The following is a 25,999-nucleotide window of genomic DNA, read 5'->3' as shown; positions in this document are numbered from 1 at the left end:
GCCCTGTCTGTTAATAAATCCTACTGTGTGGAATTGCATTACAGTTATTTGTGCCTTTATAAAGTTAATACAGACCACTGCCTCAGTCTTTTCTGCTACTAATGAAAAACTCAGGTTTTCTCTTTGCATTGTATCTTCTAGAGCTACAATTTTCTGAAAGATTCCTTCATTTGATGCTTCATTTTTTGTTTTCCTTAATTTCTTTTTCTCACTTCAAGTTTCACAGTTTATTTAATTGGTTATTTAATTGGTATTTTTCCGACCATTTTCATTTGTTCTTGCGTAGTCTTTTTATGTAGTCTTCCAAAGAACCAATTTAACACTTCTGAGTACATCTGGTATTCTCCTTCAAAGATGCTGCACATAGGTCTGCTTCCTGATGATCAACTTTGAGATTCTTCTCTTGCAGAACTTTTTTTCCCATGTTATCTTTGGTGGCCTTCAAACAGTGTGTAACCAAATTTCCTGCAAATGTATACGTTTTACTATCTTCTTTCTTTCTACACTGAGAACACACTTAATTTGTGTGTTCTCAGTTAGGCCCGTCTTCGGACTCTCTTCAATTTTATCCCCTTTTGAGCCTGTTGCTGGTGGACTCCTTTTAATATTTAACCTGAAAGTTTCCCTTTGTAATTGCCAGTGCATCTGCTAAAAGGATATCAGAACTGCAGGGTTTCATGTGCAGACATCATTTTCTTGTCTTCCACAAGGACAGAGTAGCATTTATACCAGCCCTACCTTCATACCCAAATTGATAACAGAAGTGTCTCTAAATCTGGCTATTGACTTTTCCCTATTCTGTAGTACCCCATAGAACAAGAGAAGAGGGTTTTGCACACCCTGAATGTGCATAAGCAACTGAGATTTTACCTTGAAAAGACTAAAGAAGAAAGAAAATCAGACCAGGTATTCCTAGCCTTTGCAAAGGATAGCAAGAGGAGGTATGTCTCTAAACAGACCATCTCCAGAAGCTGGCTTACTGCATTTCCTTCTGTTGCTCTTTCCATAACAAGACTGTACACGGACATGTAAGAACCCACTTCATAAGAGTCGCTGTGAAATCTCTGCTGCCTTCCTAAGATGTGTTGGCAATGAGGCTGTATTCTAAGCAGCTTTTATGGTCATCTTTTCACCCCTTCTCCAAGCTTTTGTAACTTGATCATTACCTCCAGACTAAGGATATGATATGCCTTGGCCATGCTATGGAGTTTTTTCTAAGCACACATTTTCAGTGCCAGGGAGTCACTGGTCCATAAAGTTCAGGAATCTTTCCAAATGTTTTCTCTACTGCAGGAGTGGCCACTGTGATGAACATAGCAGAGCTATATTAAGAACTCTCCATAATTGCAGGTTTTAGAGTATGTTCACTGTTGCAGTAATATTTCCATCCCTCTACTCTTCTCTTTCCTTTGCTATAACCAACACTGGGCTGAGGTGGGCACCATGTCACCTATCTCCTTACCTTTCTTCTCATTACCTCTATAAGATGCCCCCTTCTCAGTTTGAACTAGTTTCTGGAGTGGGAGCCTTGCAGGAGGGCCTTCTGGTTGCCTACTCTTCTTAGGGGCATATGCCACTAGAATGGCGTGTACTCTGGTCTCAACCCAGAGCCCTTGAGCTAACTGGTGCAAAAAAAAAACATTAAAGATGGCGTGATGTGATCGGATATTGCCTTCACAGCACAGATGTGCTGACATCTGGGTAGAAGGGTGTCTGCCTGGCCTGGAGATGGAAGGATGAGCAGCTGTGGAAATAGACCTGGACATCAGGTCCTCCACTGCAAAGTCCCAAGTGTTATGACTGCCGCAACAGTGAACATTTTCAAACATCTACAGTAATATAACATTCCTAACAAAACTGTGCTTTACTACATCATTTCTTTTTTTACCATAAAGGAAAATGCAAGAATCAGAATTCCTCCAGAGAAGACAGGTGAAACAAAACATTGTAAGGCAGGTGCTTGAAATCTGTTACAAGAGGAAGGAGAAAGGGTTAGTACAACATTGGATCAGAATTTGTGTGAAGAGTCACAAAGTAACTGTGAAAGTTCATCATCAAAACACAAGATTGTATTTGGACAAGGGGAGATATCTTTAAATTGTCAGCACAGCTACATAGCATTTGCCAAAAATGCCAGAAATGGAGTATTATTGCTGTAGAATCTGGTGAATGGATTCACTAAGGATTTTTTATGACATTCTGTGAGTCATTTGTCATCTTCAATGAAATCAGAGAATACAGCATCAATTGCAGATATCATGTGAAATCAGCTTTCAGCTACCATGAAATCTGCACAATTGACCTTTCATGGTGCTGCTCCAAAGAATGGTTTTGGACTCAGACTGACACAGGACAGTCAGTACTGTATTCATTGTGATAGGCAGATAAAGTACTACATTGTTGGGCTATACATAGTTGTATTAAAAAAAAAGCTTGGCTCTTTTTTTTTTTTTTTGTTTCTTTTCCGTATAATTAGAAGTTGCATGACTCCCCACATTGCTTTTTGGAATGTAAACTTGTATTTGGTGCTTGGTTATAGGCAGGCATTTTAATTCTTAAGAAAAAGTGATGTTGCATACTTGTGTGATACAGTATTTCTTTTGGGACTGAGTAATACTCTAATCATATAAAGAGGAGGGATTCAGAATTTGAGAGTAGATGTTTAATAGAGAAGCAGCTTTGTACACCTGTCTCTACTTTCCTTAAACCTCTGAGCCTTTGTTTCACATACTAACTAGTTCTGTTCCATTTACAGTCCAACATTCTCTACTTTTCAGAAAGTCAGTTACTGATTTTTCTTATGAAAACAAAAAGCAGTTGAAACAGAAGTTGCTCAATACAGAACAATTTTTTTTTGGTTTGGTGGAGAGTTAGGTCACCCAACACCCGCATGCAGAGGACTGTGCCACCTGCATCCTTTCTAGACTTTTATAATCCAATCCAAGATATCTGCACCTCAGAGACCGAGATTTTCCCTTTTATAGTGAAGTTAATTAAAAAAAAGTGATTTTCAACCAGATATTCAGAAGTCTTTCACACACTTGTAGTTAACAACTTATTTTATTACTTTATTCACATTATTACTTTATCTCTGATAAGCTTTGGCTCTGTTTACTTTTTTTAAAATAATTTGCCTTTTGACTTGTTATGGAAAGTATACCTTCTGCTTCCATCTTGTCTTGACTTTCTTTGCAAGTACAATATTTGAAGTCTAAATGAATTAAGACCAGTCATTTCCAATCTTGCTTTTACTGATTTAGGTTGGTTTGTTTGAAAAGAACAAAACATCACCGTTTAGAAAATCCTGCATTGCAAAATGTAATTAGTCTTTTGTATTGCTGTATTTTCATGGTTTTCCTGTATTGAGTCACATTTGACAAATGCAGCAGATAGAAACATGGGTTGTTTTCACAGATGTGCTAAACTTTGTTTGCAATGTCTTTATTTGCAGCCAGCAGACAGGCACAACCTTTTGAGGCCCGAGACTGTGGAAAGCCTATTCTACTTGTACCGTTTCACCAAGGACAGGAAGTACCAGGACTGGGGCTGGGAAATCTTGAAGAATTTTAATAAATACACACTGGTAAGGAGATTAAAGCACGTTGTCTGGTTCGCCTGTGCTTTACAAAATATACTGTGCAATCGTGTCTTGTGTCACTAAACTTTTAGCAATGTAAATGTAGACATAATTAAAGATAAAAGAACTGGATGCAAAGAAAAGATAAAAGAATTGGATGTTGAGTGTCATAGAGAGGGGAATGTATTTTTGATTAAGAATGTTGCATTGTTAAAGAATATAAGGATAAGTATTGTATAATAAGACAGACTTAGAAGTTTAAATAGTAAAATGTACTTTGAGAGCAGTTAATTACAATGAAGGTAGGCAGAGAGAGAGAGAGAAAAACTGAATGCTTTAATTTATGTAGATTGCTGCAGTATTTGGAGGGTAACATGGGGTCCATCTACTGCTCGGAAGCCTGAAAACAAACATAATTATACTTTAATGGACCTTTCTTAGCTACCAGATGAGTAAAGTCAAAAGAAATGGTTTTGAGACCTATAGGCACACTGCAATGTATAAAATCCTATCAGGAGTGTTTTAATTGTCATACTAAAAAACTGTATAGTGGCAGAATTCACAGGGGTGCCATTTTTATGCATGACATCACAAGCCATGTTAAGGCACAGATGGTTTCATTTTTATTAGTAGTTGCATTGCATAGTCCACTGTTTTCCCATTCTGTCATTACAAGAGCTGGTTTTATTTTCCGTGTTGCTTTTCTTTCAGTACTGATGCAATATATATATATATATATATATATATATATATATATATATATATATATATATATATAGTATTCAGTGAGAGCTTTCTTTTGTTATTGTTTTTCAGTAATAGCTACCATATATTCTTTTCCATCATTGCTTCTGTTTAAAGAAAATGTCAGCCATAGTTGACGTGTTTTGTGGCATTTGGTTTGCTGCGATTATGCAGACTCAAGAGTTTTGTCAGGATTTTGAACTGCAGTTTGGCATCTTGACATTCCTAACTGCGTAGCAGAAAAAAACAGTTTTGCACAAGAAATACACTTGCAGTTTAACATCAGTTATCACATATTCATTGTCAGTTAAAGCCTGAAACATTTCATCTTCAAAATGTTAAAAAATAAATAAATAAATAGACGTTTTCACAGGAATATGATTTATTCCAGAAAATTGGTTCTAGTCCCATCTATCGTCTAGTATAAACACTTGGCATAGTACATTGATGTTGGCAAGGTATGCTGCCAATCTTTCTCCAAGCCTGTACTGTTTGTGTCAATCTCTATAGAACTACTGTAGGAGTTCAAGCATTATCTACTCAAATCCTGGTAATGCTCTATTGATCACTTGCAAACATTTGTGCTTGTGTTAAGTAAAAGATACAAGAAAGTGTTTTGCTTGGGATAAGCCTCTGATATTCATTTCTGTATGATTCTGACATTGCACCAACTCTTAGAAAGTATATAAACAAACATTTATATCTGAGTTTGGCAGGATTCAAATACACAGGCATTCAGCGACAGCTAGCTAAACAACAACCACACTTCACTTTATCTAAAAATAGCTTGCTCGTTAAAATGTAGTAGTTCATGAAGTAATGGAGTTGTGTGACTAATAGTATGGTGTAACACACTTAAATAGTGTAAACTTATTTGTGTTACTTGTGGTATAAAACCACAGCAGGCATATTAGTAACTGGAGAAAATATATGCTAGTATTTGTGTCAGGGTAGGGTAACTGGGAGTCTCAGTATTTTCTCAAGATAGCCATCACTTCTTGGATTCCCAACCATGACATTTGAATTGAGTTACTTTAAGGTGGCACTGCCCAGTTCGTACTTATTTTAGCAGTGACTGCACTTTCCTTCCTCATAGTCTGTGGTTGCTGGGTCTCATGTCCCCTCATAGCACCCTGTAGTTATTTGACTATATGAGACAGATTAAGATGTCATATTTTTAGCCATCAAAGAGAAAATGCAGATCTAATACCCAGGGAACTGCACTGGTTATTTGAAATTTTTGTGTCTGTCTGATGGGAAAATTACAAAAATTAAAAAAAAAACAAAAAAAAAAAACAGTTAAAGATTAAATGTACAGACTGAGTTTGTGTGAGGGTCCTGCTCAGATCTGAGCAGCCTGTTTCTCAACATAATAGTTGTCATCTTTTCTTAACTTGTGCAGTATTTTGTCTTTTAAAGTGAAATGAAAAGTACAGGATGCTTGTCTGTTGGTTACTCAGTGTGAAGAGTAAGATAGCTCAGTATATTTACCAGACTGCATGCTACATGAAGGGCTAATGTAATGTTTACTGGTCTTCATTGTAGCAGCAGCTTAGTCTAGACAAGGGCCTATTGGAAAGTAAATACGTTGAGTGTCTTTCTTCCTCAGAAGAGCTCATTTGCATACAGTATAGCAGCTGTAGTGTGATTATATTTTACTTTTGTTTCCCAGAGCTTTTGTAACTAAGTATATGTTTCACTTAAGTTTGTTGTATGTGTGAGATGACAGAACAATTGAAACCATGTATGTGTGAGATGACAGAACAATTGAAACCAACAAAAGTAGTCTGTGTAGCTTAAAGTCTTAAATGCATTAAAAATGGAAGATGTTAATGACATGGATGTATTTCATGCTTTGCAATGATGTTTTACTGTGGTCAGATTGAAGGCAGTGTGAGGCTTAGATGTTCATCGTGCATACAGCTGCAGTCATAACAGATGGGTTCACCTGCCGTCAGGCGGGTCCTCGGTCGGCCGAATTCCAAAGTCTAGGTTCGGCGTCGGTTGTCGTCACTTCTTCCCTGACGTCAGTGCGACAGGGGTATAAAGGAACCAGCCGACGCCATTTTCTTCAGTCTTTCTTGCCGCGCGGTGCCCGAAGCAGAAGCAGTTCGCAAGTGCCGGTCGGCCAGCTCCTGAGATTACGAAAAATTGGAAACCGAAGTTGTCTTAAAAGCCAAGTACCCCGTTGGGGAAACTTTTCTTGCCTCAGACCGATGTCAGACAAAGTTAATAATTGTATTTCTTGTGGGAAGCAAATACCACATAAGGATTTCCATTCCCTCTGTATACCTTGTTTAGGCCCAGACCACGACGTCTCGGTCTGTCGCTTTTGTGCTACTTTCAACAAATGCACTATTAAGCGTCGGGCGGAGTTCGCCCAGCATTATTTTGGGAAAGCATTTAACTATACTATGTCGTCGGATACTCTGACTCTGGTTATGTCTAAAAAACGCAAAGACAAGGACCGACACACGAGGTCCGCGGCCTCTACCGATACCACGCCAAAGCCGACTACACGTGGTCCGGTTCTCAGCGAGGCGCCTACGCAGCCCCTGACTACCGACGACACTTCTTTGGCGGTGTCTCCTGTGCCTGAGGTCGCAGGCTCCTCGGCCCACACCCCGACTACAGATACCGAAGCCACTCTTGGCGTTGAAACTCAGAATGTGGACAGGTCCACCTCCACTCAAGGTGTCTTCAGACCTTCCTCTTCTTTCTCCATCAAGGTTTTCACAAAGTCTAAAGCAACCATGCACTCTAAGAGACCAGCTACACAGGGCCCATCTCCAGGCCCCATGCCTAAGAAACAGATGCTTAAAATGGCTGAGGATTTAATTACTCTTATCAGAGGTTCTCAGCCCCCACCGGACAAAAGGCCCAGAGTGGAGGAAGATTCCCCCTCCTCTGATCAGGGCTCCATTATTTCAGAGCACTCTGATGATCAGGAAAATTCTTACTCCCCTTTTGAAGACTCTGATGCGGAGGAGTCCATCCGTTCTGCCCCCCCAGAGGATTACTCATTTGGGGAAACTTTGCATACCTTAAGGGAACACTTCCACTGGGAAGGCCAAGGTTATTCTGATTCCAAGAAAAGGCTCAGGGAATTTCTCTTGCTACCTCAGCACAGGCCTCTGGCTATACCTCCTGTCTTGGACATCCTAGATGATGTTTACTCGGAGGCCTGCCTTAACCCGGACTCTCTACCTCCAGCTCCAGTTAAGCCTGACAGGTACTATAGGGTTCCTGACTCACACCAATTTCTATACAAGAGCCATGCTGCTGACCAAGAAACCATCTCACAGGGCCCCAAGGGAGTTAAGGCCTCCATTGCTAAAAATCCACTACCTTCCGAGAGAGACTCCAGATCCTTAGAAAGGTGGGGAAAAAGGTATATACCTCGCTACCTTATCCATGAGGGCCTTAAACTGTCAGTTTCATATGCTAAAATACCAACAGTTTTGTTATCACAATTGAAAAGTAAAATGTCACAACCTGAACATCCAGACTTGAAGGAGTTGCAGGATTTGATGCATAGTGCAGAACAAGTGGGTAAGCATACCTTACAATGTGGTTTTGATGCTCTAGAGGCCTCATGTAGAGCTGCTGTTAAAGGATCAGTCATACGTAGGCATGCCTGGCTCAAGGAACAAGCCTTACCTGATCATGTCAAAGCTAAATTACTAGACGCCCCAGGATGTACTATTTGGTGCTAAGGCCGAGGAGGTGTTAAGGAAAATGGAGGAAAAGGCTAAATCAATGCAAACTGTGAAAGAATTTCTACAGGTACAACCCCCACGCTTTAGTAGAAATTGGCCTTCCAAAAACTGGTCCTTTCCTGCTACGGACAGACCCCAAAGAGGCAGATACAGGCGCCCGAGGGGCAGAGGACAATCCCAAGGATCATTTAGAGGCAGACAGTGGCAAGCTCCTACACAAATAGGTGGTGAGGATAACTCGCAATCTTTCAGAAAGCAAACCCAATGACTTTCCCTTTGCATGCCAACCAAGTCTCAAATGGCAGCCCCCTTAGGAGGAAAGCTGGCATTATTTTCAAAAAATTGGCATATTGTCACCAAGGACAAATGGACCCGGGACATTATAAACAGAGGCTACAAATTCCATTTTCACATCCTTCCAAAAATGAGAGGCATGCCAAACCTGCCACAAAATCAAAGGGCAGAGGCACAAAGGCAAATTACAGATCTCATAAACATGAAAGCTATTCAAGAGGTGCCTACGCACGAACAAGGTCAAGGTTTTTATTCCAGGCTATTTCTGGTGCCAAGGAAGGGAAAAGATTGGTGACCTATTTTGGACCTATCCATCCTAAACACATTTCTATTCGTACCAAAATTCAAGATGCTCACCCTACAGCAACTTCTTCCCATGCTGGGCAAGGAGTCTTGGCTGGTAACATTGGACCTCAAGGAGGCATACCTGCATGTCCCAATCAGACAAAATTGCAGAAGGTACCTCAGATTTCTTGCAGGTTCAACCCATTATCAATTCTCTGCATTGCCCTTTGGCTTATCTATTGCGCCCAGAGTATTCCCGAAATGCCTGGCATCAGTAATTGCCTACTGCAGACTTCAAGGGATACAGATATACCCCTATTTGGACGACTGCCTGATCCAAGCAGACAGCAAGCACATTCTTCTGAAACATCTGGCTTATGTAATAATGTTGTTGAACTCTCTGGGATACACAGTCAACAAAAAGAAATCAAAGCTAATACCCTCTCGGAAGATAATTTTCCTGGGTGACAATTTGGACACAGACACCCAGATGGCCTACCTCACGCCAGAGAAGCAGGGGCAACTAATTCAGTACTTCAGAACACTATCAAATTGCACCAGGCTGACTGCAAGGAAAATCCTGCAGGCTCTGGGATTCATGGCATCTTGCATCTTGCTAATCCCATGTGCAAAGCTGCATATGAGGAAACTACAATGGTACCTGAAAAACATATGGTCTCAACACAGCCACAGTTTGGAAACAATAATACCACTAATTCCATGTCTGCAAAAGGAATTTCTGTGGTGGGCTCAAGCATGTCAAACAAACACAGGCCTTCCATTCAGCAAGCCTCAAGCAAATCAAGTCATCACAACAGACGTCTCCGACTACACCTGGGGGGCGCACATGACAGATCGGTGCATTCAGGGCAAATGGTCCCAAAAAGAAAAGCACCTTCACATCAATCAAAAAGAAATGCTAGCAGTAATAAATGCTATTATAGCTTTCAAGGACCTTCTACAAACCAGGTCAACTATTGATAAGAACAGACAACACCACAGTTATGTGGTACATAAACAAACAGGGAGGAACACATTCTTACCCCCTATGCAGACTGGCCATGTCACTTTGGGACATGGCCTTGGACTTACAAATGGAACTACAAGCACAGTACTTGCCAGGCAAGGAAAACACGCTGGCAGACAACCTAAGCAGGAATATGACAGATCCACACAAATGGAAATTCCATCCAAAAGTTTTTACAGAGATAATCCAAGAATGGGGAAGGCCAGACATAGATCTCTTTGCCTCCCACAAAAATCAATTGACAAAATTCTGCTCAAGGATCTTCCATCCAAAGGCCTGGAGAGTGGACGCTCTCTTTCAGTTGGACATCAATGACAGTTTATGCCTTCCCACCTCTTCCTCTGCTGCCCAAAGTTCTATTGAAGACCAGAGCAGACAGACCAAAGATGATTCTCATTGCTCCGGACTGGCCAAGGCAACACTGGTACCCACTCCTGAGGAGCCTGACGCATTCACCACCATGGACCCTGCCTCTAATGCCTCTTCTTCTGACTCAGCACAACTTCAAAACTCTTCACAGCCAGCTAAAACACTCAATCTGGCCGCATGGAAGATTCCTTAGCATCACAACAGGCCCTACTCTCCAAGGAGGTGCAGGATGTCATTTTGGAGGCCAGAAGGCCATCAACTAGAAAAGCTTACTCCAAAATGGAAATGTTTTTGTGTCTGGAATGAGAAAAGGGCCAGGATCCTGAAAACTGAATTTACCTCAAATACTACAATATTTGGCTGAACTGCTAAGCAGTGGACTTTCTTTCTCCTCCATCAAAATCCATGCCTCAGCCATTTCTGCAGAATACAACACTGATCCTCCTTTATTCTCTCACCCTCTCTTAAGACAGTTCCTCAGAGGGGCTAAGAATTTAAGACCTCCAAGGAAACAACCAATACCTGCTTGGGATCTTAATTTCATTCTGGAAAAACTGACCCTTGCCTCCCTTTGAGCCAGCTGCCTCATCAGATTTGCAATATTTGTCCTGGAAAACAGCTTTCCTTCTGGCTATCACCTCAGCTCGTAGAGTTTCAGAACTACAGGCTCTCATGGCTGTACAGCCTTTTATCATCTTCCATCAGGACAGAGTTTCCTTACGAACCAACCCGTCCTTTATGCCTAAAGTGGTATCCAGGGTAGCTTTAAATCAGGCCATACATTTACCTACTTTTTATCCTAATCCTCAAAACAAAGGGGAGAGATTACTACATTCCTTGGACATTCACAGACAACTGCATTATTATTTGGACAGAACAAAGCCTTTCAGAAAATCAGAACAGCTCTTAGTGGCCTATGCGGTAGGAGCTCAAGGAAAGCCAATTTCCAAACAGACAATCTCAAAATGGATAGCCCACTGCATAATGCTTTTGCTATTCCTTTCATGGCAAAACTGTACCTACAGGCATTAGAACTCATTCCACCAGGGCCACAGCCACCTCTGCAGCCTTCCTCAGAGGAGTTCCTACCAAGGATATTTTGGAAGCAGCCACTTGGAGTTCTGTGCATACCTTCTCCAAGCACTACAACCTACCATTATACTCCAAATCTAGAGCAGGCTTTGCCAGTGCAGTCTTGCAGGGCATTTTGGCTCCTCCTAGTTCCACCTAGTGCCTACCACCCCTTTCTTAGCTTTGGGATTCTACCCATCTGTTATGACTGCAGCTGTATGCACGATGAACATAGTACAGTTTTGTACCTACCATAAATGTAGATGTTCGAGTGCTAATACAGCTGCAGTCCAGGTTTCCCTCCCTCCTTCCCCTCTTGGGACAGGCCTATAGGCTGACACATCCTCATACTACTTGATTGGGGTATTCATTTATGATGTATTTGCTTGCAACTACTGTATTTTGATTATATTGCACTGCATTATTACACAAATTTATGTATTGCCTTCCTTCTGGGGGCACCTGACATCTGGGACAAGAAAAACTGAAGAAAATGGCGTCGGCTGGTTCCTTTATACCCCTGTCGCACTGACGTCAGGGAAGAAGCGACGACAACCGACGCCGGACCTAGACTTTGGAATTCGGCCGCCCGAGGACCCGCCTGATGGCAGGAGAACCCATCTGTTATGACTGCAGCTGTATTAGCACTCGAACATCTACATTTATGGTAGGTACAAAACTGTACTTTTTGTCACGTCACCTAACTTAAGGAGTGCTCAAATCATATGTCTTTGACAAGTGAGGGAAATGGATGTTGTTTGGTAGTGAGTGAAACTGTTAAGACTAGCTACAATATCGGCTTAAATGAATGTTGAGGCTTTTTAAAAGTATGAACTAACTGGGAGAGAGAAAAAATGCAAGCTACATGCTGCATTTTCTCCTCCTTGCTCATCACATTTTCCAGAAATTTGTAAAGGAGATGTGTTTTACACTGGGGTTGACTGGTGTGATTGGGAAAACTTGAAGTATGTGTGTAAGCATTTCAGTGAGAAGCCTGAAAATTATGAGAGGAAAGACCACCTTTGAATTTAAAGCAGTGTTTGCCCAATGTGTTTGCTACATCCCTCCTTCATCTTTGAACAAGCATTTTCTTAGTTTTAAGGGAATCCGTGTTCTGGGATCCTGATGTCATTATGACCATTTTTAATGGTCTGAAAATATTATGTAATATCTGAAGAATTTATGGCTCAATTTAAGTCATAGCTCTCAACTTGTTAGTGTAAAAAAATCTGCACAAAGCCTAAAATAATTGGGGGGGGGGGCATAGGTGCAAAATAGGGATAATTTTTAGATGTTGCTCTTATAAACTTAGAAAATTGCTGGAATAACAGGATTTGTATTAACATACATTTTCTGAATGATGATGAAGTCTGAAACGGAAATGTATGTCATTATTTAGTGACTTCTGGCATCAATGAGTTGTCAGAAAACCACACATTTTGTGAGGAACAGGCCAAAAATATGAGGCAAAAATCTGGACATTTCAGAGGTATGATTTACGAATAGTGTTCATGTCTTGAGCAAACTGACTTTACAGCTGTTAGGGAATGCATATTCTTGCTGGCCATTTTGCTCATGTACTTCTAGTAACCAGTCCCATGAAACTTTGAAATTCCACTTTATATGACAGAATATCAGTAAGGTATTATCCTCCAGGTGACTGCCATGCTGGAGAGAGGAGTTCTTGGAAGATGGCAATGCTAAAATTATGAACATATTGAAGACAATTATTTGACAGTCATGGGTAAATGTTGGCACTATTTGCTCTTTCTTAACTTGTGGATGTATTACCACAGCTGTACTTTATATCTCTTAAATTTAGTTTGTGCTGTTTTCCACATAGACTGCCACTTATCTGCCTCTTATCCCCTCCCCCTTTGTCTTGTAATTGCTTCCCTGCTACTACTACTACATTGCTTTCATTTTATACTACCACCCTTCTCCTTCACCTCACCTTATTCTTACCTACTTTGTTTCAGTTTACAGGTTATTTCTGTTTATACTGTATTCCATAGAAATAACATGTATTTAAACATCACATCTCTAACGAATCTTAGTTAAGCAAGTTTTTTTTCTTTCTTTCTCATGCCTTAGAGCATTGCACTTAACCTGGTTACAAAATGTGAAAATAAAAAATAAACAACTGAACAATTGAGGTGGCTTGATTTTAAGATGCACATTATGCTTTTATTACCTTTTTAAGGGTTTTGCAAATGAGGTTGATTTGAGGAGACACGTTTTACTCTTAGAGCAACTTTATTCACAACATGTGATTATAAAACTCAAGGACCTCTCTTCGGACAGGGTGTGTTATTTTGCTGATATATAGCCAATGATCTTTCATTTTAAAGAATGCGCAAAGAAACACTTGGATAGGGTGCATTTGTCCACTGTGGCCTGGACTAAAGGTGGACACTGCATGAGGCTTTCCTTCTTTAATAACTGATTATGGTCATCTTCCTTTTGGGGCAGTCTGTCAGATGTAGATATTCAAAAAGAGACTGGCTTTCAGGCAGCAGAAGATGGGGGGGGGTTCTAGCACTGAAGGCTTTGTTTCACAGGCCGGGTTTTTTTATTTTTTGAAAAGTTAGTGTCCAGTAAGTGAAGCATTGGCCAATTCTGTTCATTGGAATGGGGTTCACTTTCTGTTTTACATTCTTCCATCCTCCACTTATGCCTGGATGTTATCCAGCTAGATTTGTCAATAGTAGAAGTGTTTGTAATTGGAGACGGACTTTTCAAACATCTAACCATTTAGGATGTTCTCCTTTCCCCCTTAGGTTATGTGGCAATTTCAACCAGAATAACACAAAAGAACAGTCAAACTTAGAACCACAAAAGGTGGAAAGACAAGGCAGAATCACTTATTTTTCCACTTTATTTAGGGCTTTTGTCCTCGCAGAGCAGGCCTTCATCAGAATAAAATACAAGCCAAAAACTCACACTTAAGTACTCCAGAGAGTATAACCCCTCCCATCAATGAACCAATCATCTCAAAAGGTTAACAGTAGAAACTGCCCTTTCATCATATTACCTATTAAATACATAACAAAGATGTAAGAAATACTAAAAAACAGACGTACATAAAAAATATTGAACTTGTAACACCAACAGAAATAGCTAGTCCTATATAATAAGTTTGACCTGTCAGTAAAAACCTTCTACTAAAAATGTTTTATATAACACTAGCAGCTTTTAACCTCATCTCTGCTGCTGTGGTGGTACAGTGGTTGCGTTGTTGCCTCACAGCAAGAGGTTCTTCCGTTCGATTCTCAGCTCGTGTGCGGGGAGTTCCTTCTGTGTGGAGTCTGCATGTCCTCCCCGCGGTCGAGTGGCCTCCAAAAGACATGCCTTCGCTGAAGGTTGGGTGTCGGGCTGGCAACTTGGCACCATAAAAATCAACTGCCAGTCATTAGTGGACTGGAGTTCTGCTGTGGCGACCCCTTACCGGGAAAAACCGAAAAGACAAACAAAAAAAACTGGACTAATAAGATGTGTTCTCATTCAGTCCTGGATACATAGTGTTATTGGTGCGTAGTTGCCACTGTAGTTATTTGTATTCCAAAAAGTCGTCTGTTGGTCCACCCCTCTGGCCAAGGTCAATGATAAATTTAAAAAAAATGCCCATCATATTCAGAAATATGTTGGTACAATGCATTGTTAGGGTCCTTTTTATGGATGTCATACATATGTTGATAAGCCCTTTTTCTAAAACTGTTTTTATTTTTCCCAGTATAGAAAACTGGGGATTCTTGGCACACCACCACATAAACTATACATTTTGAACTACAATTAAATCTCTTTTTTTTTTATCTTGATTGTACCAAACCCATTGAGTTCAACTTCATTCCCTTCCATCATGACTTTACATTGATGGCATTGCCCACATTTGACCATCTTACCAACCTGCCTATATTGGTAGTCCCTCTCTAGCCTGTTCTTAAAACATCAGTCCTTTTTATAAACTATTAAAGGATCTGAAGTAGTTAACTTCATTTGATCAGCAACCTGTGGGTATCTGATCCGATTCGGATCTGAGCCGGCAGCTTTCATAGCAAAAGTCCAAGCTCCTCCCCCTACCCCTAATGCCCTGCTACCTCCCTCTAGCCCTCAGATCTCGTTTGCTACGGCTTCTTGAAGCATGTGAGAACAAGCTCCTAGCGTTGGGTTTGTGAGTTTAGTAGAAATTTAAACCTTTTTCCCTTTTAAATCTTTGTAATCTTGGTTTGTGTGATAACCCTTTCTCCCTTAGTCTATTTGGGTAGTTTTATAGTTAGTTTACTGTAGATTTTATTTTCCCTCCCCCCTTCGGTGTGTGTGTGTGGGCCTATTTTCTTCAAAATGTCTGAAGGCCCAAAAGCAATTTTTTCTAGGTGCTCCGAGTGTGGCCATAAGCTGTCCCCAGCAGATGGCCACACTCTGTGCATCATTTGCCTGGGCGTGGACCATCTTTCTTCAGGCTGCACTATCTGTGCAGCCTTCAACCCCAGGGCTTTGAGGGATAGGTGGACTAAGCTAGTCCTTGCGGGCCTTTTGCCCCTGGATTCGGCTTTGTCCTCCTCCCTCTCTGTGGTGCCAGCTGCGGCTGCTCCACCGATCATCCCCGCTCCCCTGGCCGGGATTCAAATTCCCTCTTCGGCTCAGGAGGAAAGGGACTCCAGGAAAAAGGATAGAAAAGACAAGGAGCGTGATAGGGACAGGCATCATAGCCACAAGAGGTGGGCCTATTCAGCTCCCTCGGCCCTGCCGTCTAAGCAGCCCGCCTTCCGGGTCTTCCCCCTCCAGGCTTCATTCTCCACGTTTCTCCCCTGAGCCGGAGGAGGAGACCCGGTCACCTTCGTGGTCGTCCAGGCGGCCTTCCCGGCCAGCCTCGGCAGCCTCATCCAGGTCAACTAGAAGTTTATCCGACGCGGACATGGACCGGATGATGCATTGATTTCTTCAGGCCCAGCTGCAGATGGGAGTGCTCTTGCCTCCCCCCCCCCCCCTCCAGGGGGGAGCTTGACCCCATATTTCGCCCCCATTGCTCCTTCTCCGACCCGCTGCCAGGGTTCGGAGCTGTCGGATCCAAGTAGCTTCAGAGCTGGGGTGGCATCGGTGCTGACTGTACCTTCGAGTATGTCGGATCCATTTTCAGATCCTAGCTCTCGGGGCCGTGAGATGAGCGTCTGATCCGGAGGAGTCTGTGTGCCATCAACCTCAGCTTTCGACATCATGGAGAGGGTCCTTTTGAGGGAGTCGAGGCCCCAGGCTCTTGCTATGGATCCAACCGCCATTCCCTCTCAGACGGGCCTGTCTTCCATCATCCGGCCCCAGGGACAGCCTGCGCCTACGTCCCAGATGGTTCCCGTAGAGGAACACGACATTGTTGGTGAGCCCTCCTTGGACAGCCCCCCCCCCCCGAGGATGTCCCTCACAAACGAAAGTGCAAGAGGAGGCACTTGGGCTCACCTGAGTCCCACACAGAAGACACAGACTTGGTGGAAGGGGAAGGTTCCCCCAGGTCACCACCCGAGGACATTTCATTTGGAGACATTATGGAAATGCTTCGTATTAGAGGGGGGTGGTCAGCCCAAAAGCCTTCCTCGGATGAGTCTGTCTTTCTGGAGGCGTTCGCAGGCCCATCTACCTCTTGGGTGTCCCCTCCCGCCGATCCCCTGGTGGACCTCATAACTACCAGGGCATGGAAGGAGCCGGACACTGTGGAGCCAGTACCCAAGAGACTGGACAGGAATATCAGCCCCCCACAGACAGGACAGTTCAGAGCAAAGGTGCCCCTGTAGATGCCATGATGGTAGCAGCTGCCACCAAGAAGGAATTAGCTCAGGAAAGTTCCTCGGTACATCCTCCAGACAAGGAGTCTCGGACAATGGACTGCCTCAGAAAGCAGATGTTCGCTTCAGCAACCTTCTCTGTAAGGTCACTGAACTATATGGCACACATGATACGACTCCAGCAGGACCTAATCAAAGAGTACGCTGGGTCACCCCCAGAGTCCATGTTGGCCGAGGACAAACGGACCTTCTCAGCTCAAATGGCCACTCTTAAGTCTCTCTCCCATGCCACGGAGGGAGCGGCTAGAGCCAGCGGAGCACGCATTGTCTTACGACGACAGGCCTGGCTCAGTCTCTGCGGAACCCTTCAAGGCATCCTTCGCGAACGCCCCCTTTGACGGTTCTACTCTTTTCGGCAAAACCATCTGCAATACACTACTCCAGAGCGAGAAAGATGGGAAAATGTTGTCTGCAGTCAGGATCCGCTTCTCGGCTCCTCAGAGGTCCTTCTCCAGGAACCAAAGAGGACAGAAGAAGATGTGGTTCCGGAAATCCCAACAATCCCTTTTCGCTCCGGATCCCTCGTCCTTCAGAGGTAGAGGAGGACAGGGTGCCCAGAGGCAGAGGGGGGGCCGAATAATTTTGGGTCGAGGGAACCCTTTTCCGATCGACCCGTGCAGCAACCCTGAGGGGTTGCCCGACTGCTCCTCTCTGGACGCAGTCGGGGGGCGCTTCTCGGAGCATCTAGCACATTGGGAGTCCATTACGACAGATTGCTGGGTGCTCTGGATCATATCCAGAGGTTACTCAATTCCATTCCTAAGTTCTCCTCCCCAGTCGGGGTGCCTCCCCCGATGTACCACCCAATCAGAGGGAGGTAGCAGCCTTCGAAATAAAAGAGCTGCTAAGAAAAAGAGCCATCCAACACGTCTCCTCCGGGCAATCCAGATCAGGCTTTTACTCCAGGTTCTTTTTGGTGCCAAAAAAGACGGGGGACTTAGGCCAATTCTCGACCTGTCCACGCTGAACCCGTCAGTTGCCAAAGAGAAATTCCGGATGGTCACCATTCAATCCATTCTCCCACTGTTACAGGTGAATGACTGGATGTGCTCCATAGACCTCAAGGATGCGTACTACCACGTTCTAATGGACAGGCTATCCAGGAGGTTTCTCTGCTTTCGGCTGGGAGCCAGCCATTATCAGTTCATGGTCCTACCCTTCAGTCTCACCACAGCCCCCAGGGTGTTCACCAAGGTCATGGCAGTTGTAGTGGCCCACCTGAGGCTTCAGGGAATACAGGTCTTTCCTTACCTGGACGACTGGCTCCTAGCCGCCCCCACCAGGCATCTACTCTGTTCAGCGAGAGACTATTTCCTACATCTCGCCCGCTATCTAGGAATCATAATCAACCACAAGAAATCCTCCCTTCAGCCTACTCAGATCTTGTATTTCATAGGGGCCAGGATAGACACAATTCAATCCAAAGTCTTTCTGACTTCGGACAGACTCCGCAATCTAAATCTCCACGTTATGGCTCTTCTTCAATCCTCGGCCCTTCCAGCAGAGTTAGTCTTGAGGGCTCTGGGGTCCATGGCAGCGGCCATCAACCTGTCACCGCTCGCGCGTCTGAATATGAGGATTCTCCAGTGGACATTACAGGTCCAGTGGTCCATCCTACTACACCCCTTGTCTGCCCCTATTCCTCTTAACAGGGTTTGCAGGGAATCCCTACTATGGTGGCTCCATTCCAAGTAACTCCAGGAAGGGCGCCCCTTCTCCATGTCCGCACCCCAAGTCACAGTGACCACGGACACGTCTCACCTTGGGTGGGGGGGGCATTGAATGGGCAGAACCGTCCAAGGCACGTGGACTCACACAGAGACCTTTTTGCATATCAGTGTTCTGGAGATGAGGGTGATGCTTCTAGCGTTGCAGGCTCTCCATGCCCTTCTTCCTCCAGGGACTATTGCAATTTAAACAGACAACATTTCAGTGGTCTGGTACATCAACAAACAGGGGGGAACCAGATCTTACCCACTTTGCCGAGAGGCCATGAGAGTGTGGGAATGGACGATATCCACCAACCGCTTTCTCAAAGCAACGCACATACCGGGTCGGTCAAACATTTTTGCGGACAAGCTGAGTCGAACTATCCTCTCACCCTACGAGTGGTCTCTGAACCCCTTAGCAGTGAAACAACAGATCTTCCTCAGATGGGGTCAACCTTGCTGCAATCTGTTCGCGTCACCTTCAAACACATAGTGTAGTGAGTTTTTTGCTCTGATTCCCCCACAAGAGGAAAACCCCAGAGATGCTCTGGTTCATGCTTGGCCATCCGGTCTTTATGCTTATCCTCCTTCTGTTGATGACAAAATTCTTGCCGAAAGCTCGTCAGTTGGGGAGCAGAGTTATCCTCATAGCCCCATTCTGACCTCGTCAAACCTGGTTCCCATGCCTACGGTCTCATGTAGTGCATCCTCCCTGGATGTTAGATCCCCTTCCGGATCTGATTTCTCACCCCTTGGGATTGAGGACCCCTGACCTGGACAACCTCAAGCTCTCGGCTTGGTTGATCCAGTTCCCTTAATGGCTAGGACTCCTGGTATCTCATCCTCAGTTAAAGCTATCCTGGTGGCCGCTCATAAGTCTTCTACCAGGAAAGTCTACAAAAGTAAATGGAAACGTTTTTCTATCTGGGCGGAGCATAGGAATTTAGACCCTTTTATGGCTCCTATTCCAGCAGTCCTCGATTTTTTATCCCAAATCTTTAATCAGGGGGCTAGTTCTTCAACTGTTAAAGTTCAACTGGCTGCAATTTCCCACTTTCACATTGGAAACAAATTTGGCCCCCTAGCATCCTCTAAGATCTGCAAGACCTTCCTGAAAGGTACCTTTCATTTGAGACCCCCTGTTAAGGAAGCAGTTCCTCCATGGGACTTAACCCTAGTTCTCCAGGCTCTGACTGGTCCCCCTTTTGAGCCCACAGCTTCAGTCGACTTGAAGTATGTATCTTGGAAAACTGCCTTCCTGATTGCTATTACCTCAGCTAGAAGGATATCGGAGCTTCAGGCTCTTTGTAGTAAGCCCCCATACATCATTTTTCATAAAGACAGAGTTTCCCTCAGGACTAACCCCCTTTTCTGCCTAAAGTGGCTTCCGAAGCCAACATCAACCAATCCATCAACCTGCCTGTCTTCTTCCCTAATTATCACAACAAAGGAGAGCATAGACTTCATTGCCTGGATGTGCATAGACAGTTACGATTTTACTTGCACAGAACAGCTGTTTTTTGAAAATTGGAGCAGCTCTTTGTATCATTTGCTAAGTCCTTTTTGGGTAAACCAGTGACAAAGGTAACCTTAGCTAGGTGGATTTCCCAATGCATTCTTCTCGCATACAGAAGCTCTGGTCAACCTGAGCCCGTGGGGGTTCGGGCACATTCTACCCGTTCTGTGGCTACTTCTGCGGTCTTCTGGTCGAGGGTCTCTTTGGATGACATTTGTTCAGCAGCTACTGGGGCTTCTTCTCATACTTTCATTACACATTATAAATTGGATCTGATTTCCAGAGGAAGGGCATCCTTTGGCTCTGCAGTGCTCCGGAATATTCTTCCATAAGGACCTCCCAAGTTGTTGGTAGCTGGGGACTCTGTCCCACAGGTTGCTGATCAAATGAAGTTAACTACTTCAGATAAAGAAGTTATGTACTCACCATAACGTTCCATCTGAGTAGGTAACTTCATTTGTCAGCAATCGACCCTCCTTCCGTCCCCCTGACCTGTAGTTCGTCCTTGAAGGATCTTTGTATTTCACTTCCAAGATGACATCAGGTTAGGATGTTCAGGTAGTTTTTTCCTTGTGTTATGGTAGTATTCTGTGATACTATGGCAAACTCGATCTGAGGGCTAGAGGGAGGTAGCAGGGCATTATGGGTAGGGGGAGGAGCTTGGAGCTCAGATCTTTTGCTAGGAAAGCTGCCGGCTTGGATCCGATACCCACAGGTTGCTGACAAATGAAGTTACCTACTCAGATGGAACGTTATGAGTACATAACTTCTTTTTTTTCGCCCATCACTTCCTGATATTCTCGGTCAATTCCAAATACACCCCGATATTTCCTAATAATACTTCTAATTTCATAAAAATAGTGTTATATGTCAATACAAGTGCCTTGCCAAGGTTTTCCTTGCCCCTGACAACCAGGATGGGTCTCATTTGTCCAGTTTCACAACCTAGTAAGAGGACATAGTCATCCTTTAACCTTTTTTGAGTGACTTCACTGAATATACCAACTAAAAAGGTATCAGGGTAACCCCTGCTGGACAACATATTTTTTTAACAGATTACATTGTGTAGAATATTCACCCAGGTCTAATACCATGTGGGAAAGACGCACACTGTCCTTTTATCAAGGACTTTTTTGATGCATGGGATGCCAGCTATCAAAATGAAGTAGCATGTTGGAATATGTTAGCTTCCTATAAAGTGTTGAAATAAAAACACTTATTCCCTATGTCCTTCTTCATAGTGACATCCAAATAATTGATCTTATTTTCACAAGTGGTCATGGTGAATTCCAAAAAATCTGTTGTACTGCGGATGTATTCAAAGAATTCATCCAATTTCTCATTGGTGCCATTCCAAAAAATTGTCGTCCAGAAAATGCCCATAAAGTGACCAACATGAACTAAACCTGGAATTGAGAATATAGTTGGTCTCCCAAAATGCAAGTACCAAATTTGCGAAAATGGGGGCACATGCTGCCCCATTGCGACACCCCTTGTTTGTTTAAAAAGTTGTTCAAAGATTACCAAATTATTTTCTAGTACTGTCTCCATCAGTGTTCTGAAAGAATAAGGTCCTGGTTTGATGTGGAATATTGGGATAAATAACTAAAAAAAATTCGATCCCTAAGTCATGTGGAATCACCAAGAACAAGTATTTGATGTCAGTAGTGACGAAAGTAAGGTTTTCATTAAAGAGTTCCTGGGAAACCTTTGATAAAAAGTCCCATGAATCCTTAAAACATTAAGGATACAATAATAAAACATTCTTAGTATAGTAACCTATGAACTTGGCTGTAAAGAATATTTTTGATACCTTTGCATCAACTTTTGGTCTAAGAGGGTGATCCATGAGGTATTTGTGTATCTGCAGGATCCCAAAGATTGTAGGGGTTCTCTGTTGCACTACCTTCAAATAGCTATACTGTGAGGGGGAAATTTGGTTGTTAGAAAGGAGGTCCTCAAGTAATACATCAATGCGTTTGTATGCAATATTCATAACATTCAGATTGGTCTCTTCACAAACATCTGTAAATAACATGGACAACATATTATTATTATACTAATGTCTATAATGACAAGCCCCCCCTCCCTTGTTGGGTTTCATAACCCTAATCATGTCATTCTCACTTATCCCCCTAAATATTGTAGCTTTGTCCATACTTAAATTGACCAGAGAACTGTCTCTCCCTTCACGTTGTCTAAAATGTTCATAAATTTCACTTTCACAAAGCTTTTCGAACACAGATACTATAAAATGATGGGGTGGATTAAAATAACTAAGCCGCACACATCCTAAGGCCATCAGGATACTGTTCTCACATCCTTTAAAAAAGAAGCTGAAATTCAGCTTTTTAGTAAACATTTTAAAATTAGTCAGTACTTCATCAATATTTGCCTTCCTGCCAGAAACAAAAGACATACCTTTTTCAAACAAATCAGCATGTACAGTTTAAGTAGAAACATTACTGTAGTTATGTATTTTAAAATCAGCTTTTTTGTTGCAAACAATTTTTAAACCACCATTATTGTCATTTAGTTCCAATGGAGGAGGGGGTGGCCCATCCCCCTCCCTCTCCCCCTTGATCCCTGACGGCGGCCCTGTGCATTGTTCACAAAGTCCTCTGTATATACTCCCTCCTTCTTCTTTCGGCTTTTCCCTGTTAGGGGTCGCCACAGCGGATCACCTTGTCCGCTCATGATTGGCAGTGGAGTTTTACAGTGTAGAGTTGCCAGCCCGGCACCCAACCTTCCACAGAAGGCACACACACACTCACCTAGGGCCAATTTAGAGTGTCCAATCTACCTACCGCATGTCTTTGGGATGTGGGAGGAAACCGGAGCACCCGGAGGAAACCCACGCGACCACAGGGAGGACATGCAGACTCCGCACAGAAGGCACCCCAGCCGAGGATCGAACCGGAGAACCTCTTGCTGTGAGGCGGCAGTGCTAACCACTGCACCACCGTGATTCATAAATCGCTCTGACCTCCTCGGGGGTGATGGTTTAAAGGGACAGATTCTTCTGGTAACAGGTCAGCTGAATTGTCATTATGGTTGTTAAAATTGTTCACACCTGTTTCCACAAAGTTAATAGAACCTCTAGCCGAGTGGGCAGAGGGTAGGCAGTGCTATTCTTAGTCTCTCTGATCTCTTAACAGTTTCTTGACTTTGGCTTTTAGCTCAGCCAAATAGTCCACTTTAGTAAACACAGCATTCTCAACAAACAACGCATGCAAACTTTTGTCAACTTGAAATATATTATCTGTCAGTACGGCCATTTTTTATCACTGTCTTTGATTAACAACTCAAACAATTCACATCCGTGCCTGTTAAACATTTTGAGTAACTCACTGTGAAGCATACGTCTCAAGTGTACCTCATTAAGAGGAACGTACCTCATTTGGGGGTCTTAGAAAGTTCATGTTCCTCAAAGGTCGACATCGAAAGGGCATGTCGCACATTCATTGTTAGGAATTTTTAAGTGAAATTCATGGTAAACAGAAATGAATCCTATTAAATTCATTAAAAGATCTTCTTTGCAAGTAAAATCAGCATATTTCAACCATTTTATGACCTTTCTAGTTGAAGTCATTAGTAAGCCATTAGTATGTGTTCCACATTTTGTCCGTTTGTTCCACATTGTTAGAGCTAGTGTTCCTCATTTTGGAATTTTGCCAGAATACCATTCACTAATTCATGTGATCTGTTTCCAGGCTGTTCTTAAAATATCCAAACCAATATTTGTTGTGTTCCATTGTACCAGCCTGTTCCATGTAGTGGCCATTCTGCCAGTGAACCACTCAACACACCTTCCATTCCCACAGATCTTGACACGAAGGAAATCTGATGATTGTCTAGCACTTCCTGGCAACCCCAAACACCCCTAGAATCAGCTATCCCCATGTGCCCAACATGTCCGAGCAAGCTCACCTCCCAGACCACTACAAAGGGTACTGCACAAGACCAAGTGCTCTTAGTCTTTCACAATAACTCAGACTTCCACTCTTGTGTAAGTCCTTAATGTGTTCGGACCAAAATACATTTCAAGTATAATATTGCGCTTTTTTTTTTTTTTTTTTTTTTTTTTAATATCAAGAATCAACCTAATGAGCTAAACTAAGTGTTGGGAGACTGTCAATATGTGTACATGTGGTTTAAAACAGCCCTTTTATTTGATAATATATATATATATATATATATATATATATATATATTTTATTTTTTTTAAACCCAAAACTCCATTGCCGAGAATCATCTTGGAGGCTCCTCAGAGCCATTAAGCATTCTCGTCAGTCTGTCTCCATTACCAGAGCAACATTGGAGCATTTGTTTCTGTTACTGTGTTTTGTGTACTGCATGCCAGAGGCTCGCGATGCACCTGAAACAAAGCTTCACTTCACTGCAACTTCAAGCCTAAATTCCCTCCCTTTCAGCGAGGCAGCAGCCAGTAAAAGAACAGAGAGCAAACAGATAAAAAAAAAAAAAAAAAAAACTCCCAATAAGCCGGTGCAACAAGAGACAACACACTCCTCCAGCCCTCCCACTTCTCACTCAGCAGTCGTACAAACAAACCATTCTCTGCCAAAATATCCCAAATCACAGTTCTATCCACCCCCTTCCCCTGGATCCAGGCTGAAATATCAAATGTCTCTTCCTAATACACAAGCATCAGTAAACCTCGATCACAAGCCGCAACCCAAGGCTTCCCAGAAATGAAAACTGCAACATATAACAGCTGCCAAACACAGCTGCATCCACATGCACCATGTCAGGCTTAATCATAATAATGACATTTGTACTAGCTGCCAGACACGGCTGCATCCACACACACCATATCAGGATTGATAAAACAGCAGTCATAGCTGTGATACCTGCCATAATTGATATTAACTATATTTAGACAGAATAATATTTGTACTAAGAGCTTGCTACTTACTACTATTTAACCAGGATAGACATGACATTTTCATTAGTCTCCATGACATTTATTTTTCAAAACACTCTACTGTTACTGCTATTATATATGATGTTAATTTGTTACATTTGAGTCTGAACTGTAATGAATGGTACCTTGTTGAATTAGTTAATTACTTTATTCTAAGTAAATAAATGAAAAATGAACAAGATAAGTATTCATAAAGTTCAAGTAGGGGAATAGAAACTTCTATGTTTGTAATATATGTTGCTTTGTTTGGCTTATATATAATGTAAATAGTAACCCATCTTGACCTACCTTTGTTTGTGAAGAATTATTGCACTCTTTGAACATTCTAAATAAATCATTACTGTTTCTCAGTTGTTTAAGAATCCCTCTTTTTTTTTTAAATAAAAACAGATGACAAGTGATGCACCATATCAGTTGATACTTTGAGAGATGTAATTGTAAGAGATTTTGTTTGGGATAGCTATCTTGGAATCAGTTTTTTGTTTCTTCTTTCTAGCATCAGTCCAAGGATTTCTTAGTCTTTTAAGAGTACGGGCCATCCATTCCATTTCTACTGAGATGTACACTCCTGTTGTTTTTGATGAATATAGTAGCTTCTTCTAAGTCATTAAAGGTTCTCATCTCATTGGCAAAAAGTATTTTTATCTTGACTGGAAAGGCCAGCTGTGCTTTAATGTTTTGTTTCAGCAGTTTTATTATTGGCCAGACTTTTTTCCTTTGTTCTGGTATTCTGGAAGAATAATCATTGTCAAACCTTGTCAGGCTTTGATTGTATTTTAAGGGTGTTTTTCACCAAGCAGATTTTAATATTAGTTCCTTGTCCAGAAATGAAAGAAATTTTATAGCTATGGATCTAGGTGGAGTATTTGTTGAGTTAGAAGCAGGTTTCCTCAATGCTCTGTGTGCCCT

General features: G+C 42.6%; 1 protein-coding gene across 4 annotated transcripts in view; it reads left to right on the top strand.

The window, feature by feature from the left end:
- Nucleotides 1–25,999, top strand: part of MAN1B1 (mannosidase alpha class 1B member 1) — a 1,711,419-nt gene that overhangs the window by 1,474,149 nt on the left and 211,271 nt on the right. For all 4 annotated transcript variants that reach the window (XM_044058051.1, XM_044058053.1, XM_044058050.1 and 1 more), the window contains one exon: nt 3,452–3,583. In XM_044058051.1, the coding sequence (XP_043913986.1) occupies nt 3,452–3,583 (132 nt within the window). The remainder of the gene's footprint in view (nt 1–3,451; nt 3,584–25,999) is intronic.

Source organism: Protopterus annectens, chromosome 16.part0 (assembly GCF_019279795.1).
Source record: "Protopterus annectens isolate FY-2018-M chromosome 16.part0, PAN1.0, whole genome shotgun sequence".
NCBI classification, from domain to species: domain Eukaryota; kingdom Metazoa; phylum Chordata; order Ceratodontiformes; family Protopteridae; genus Protopterus; species Protopterus annectens.
Note: the sequence above shows the minus strand (reverse complement) of the source record. Positions and strands in the feature narration are given on the sequence as shown.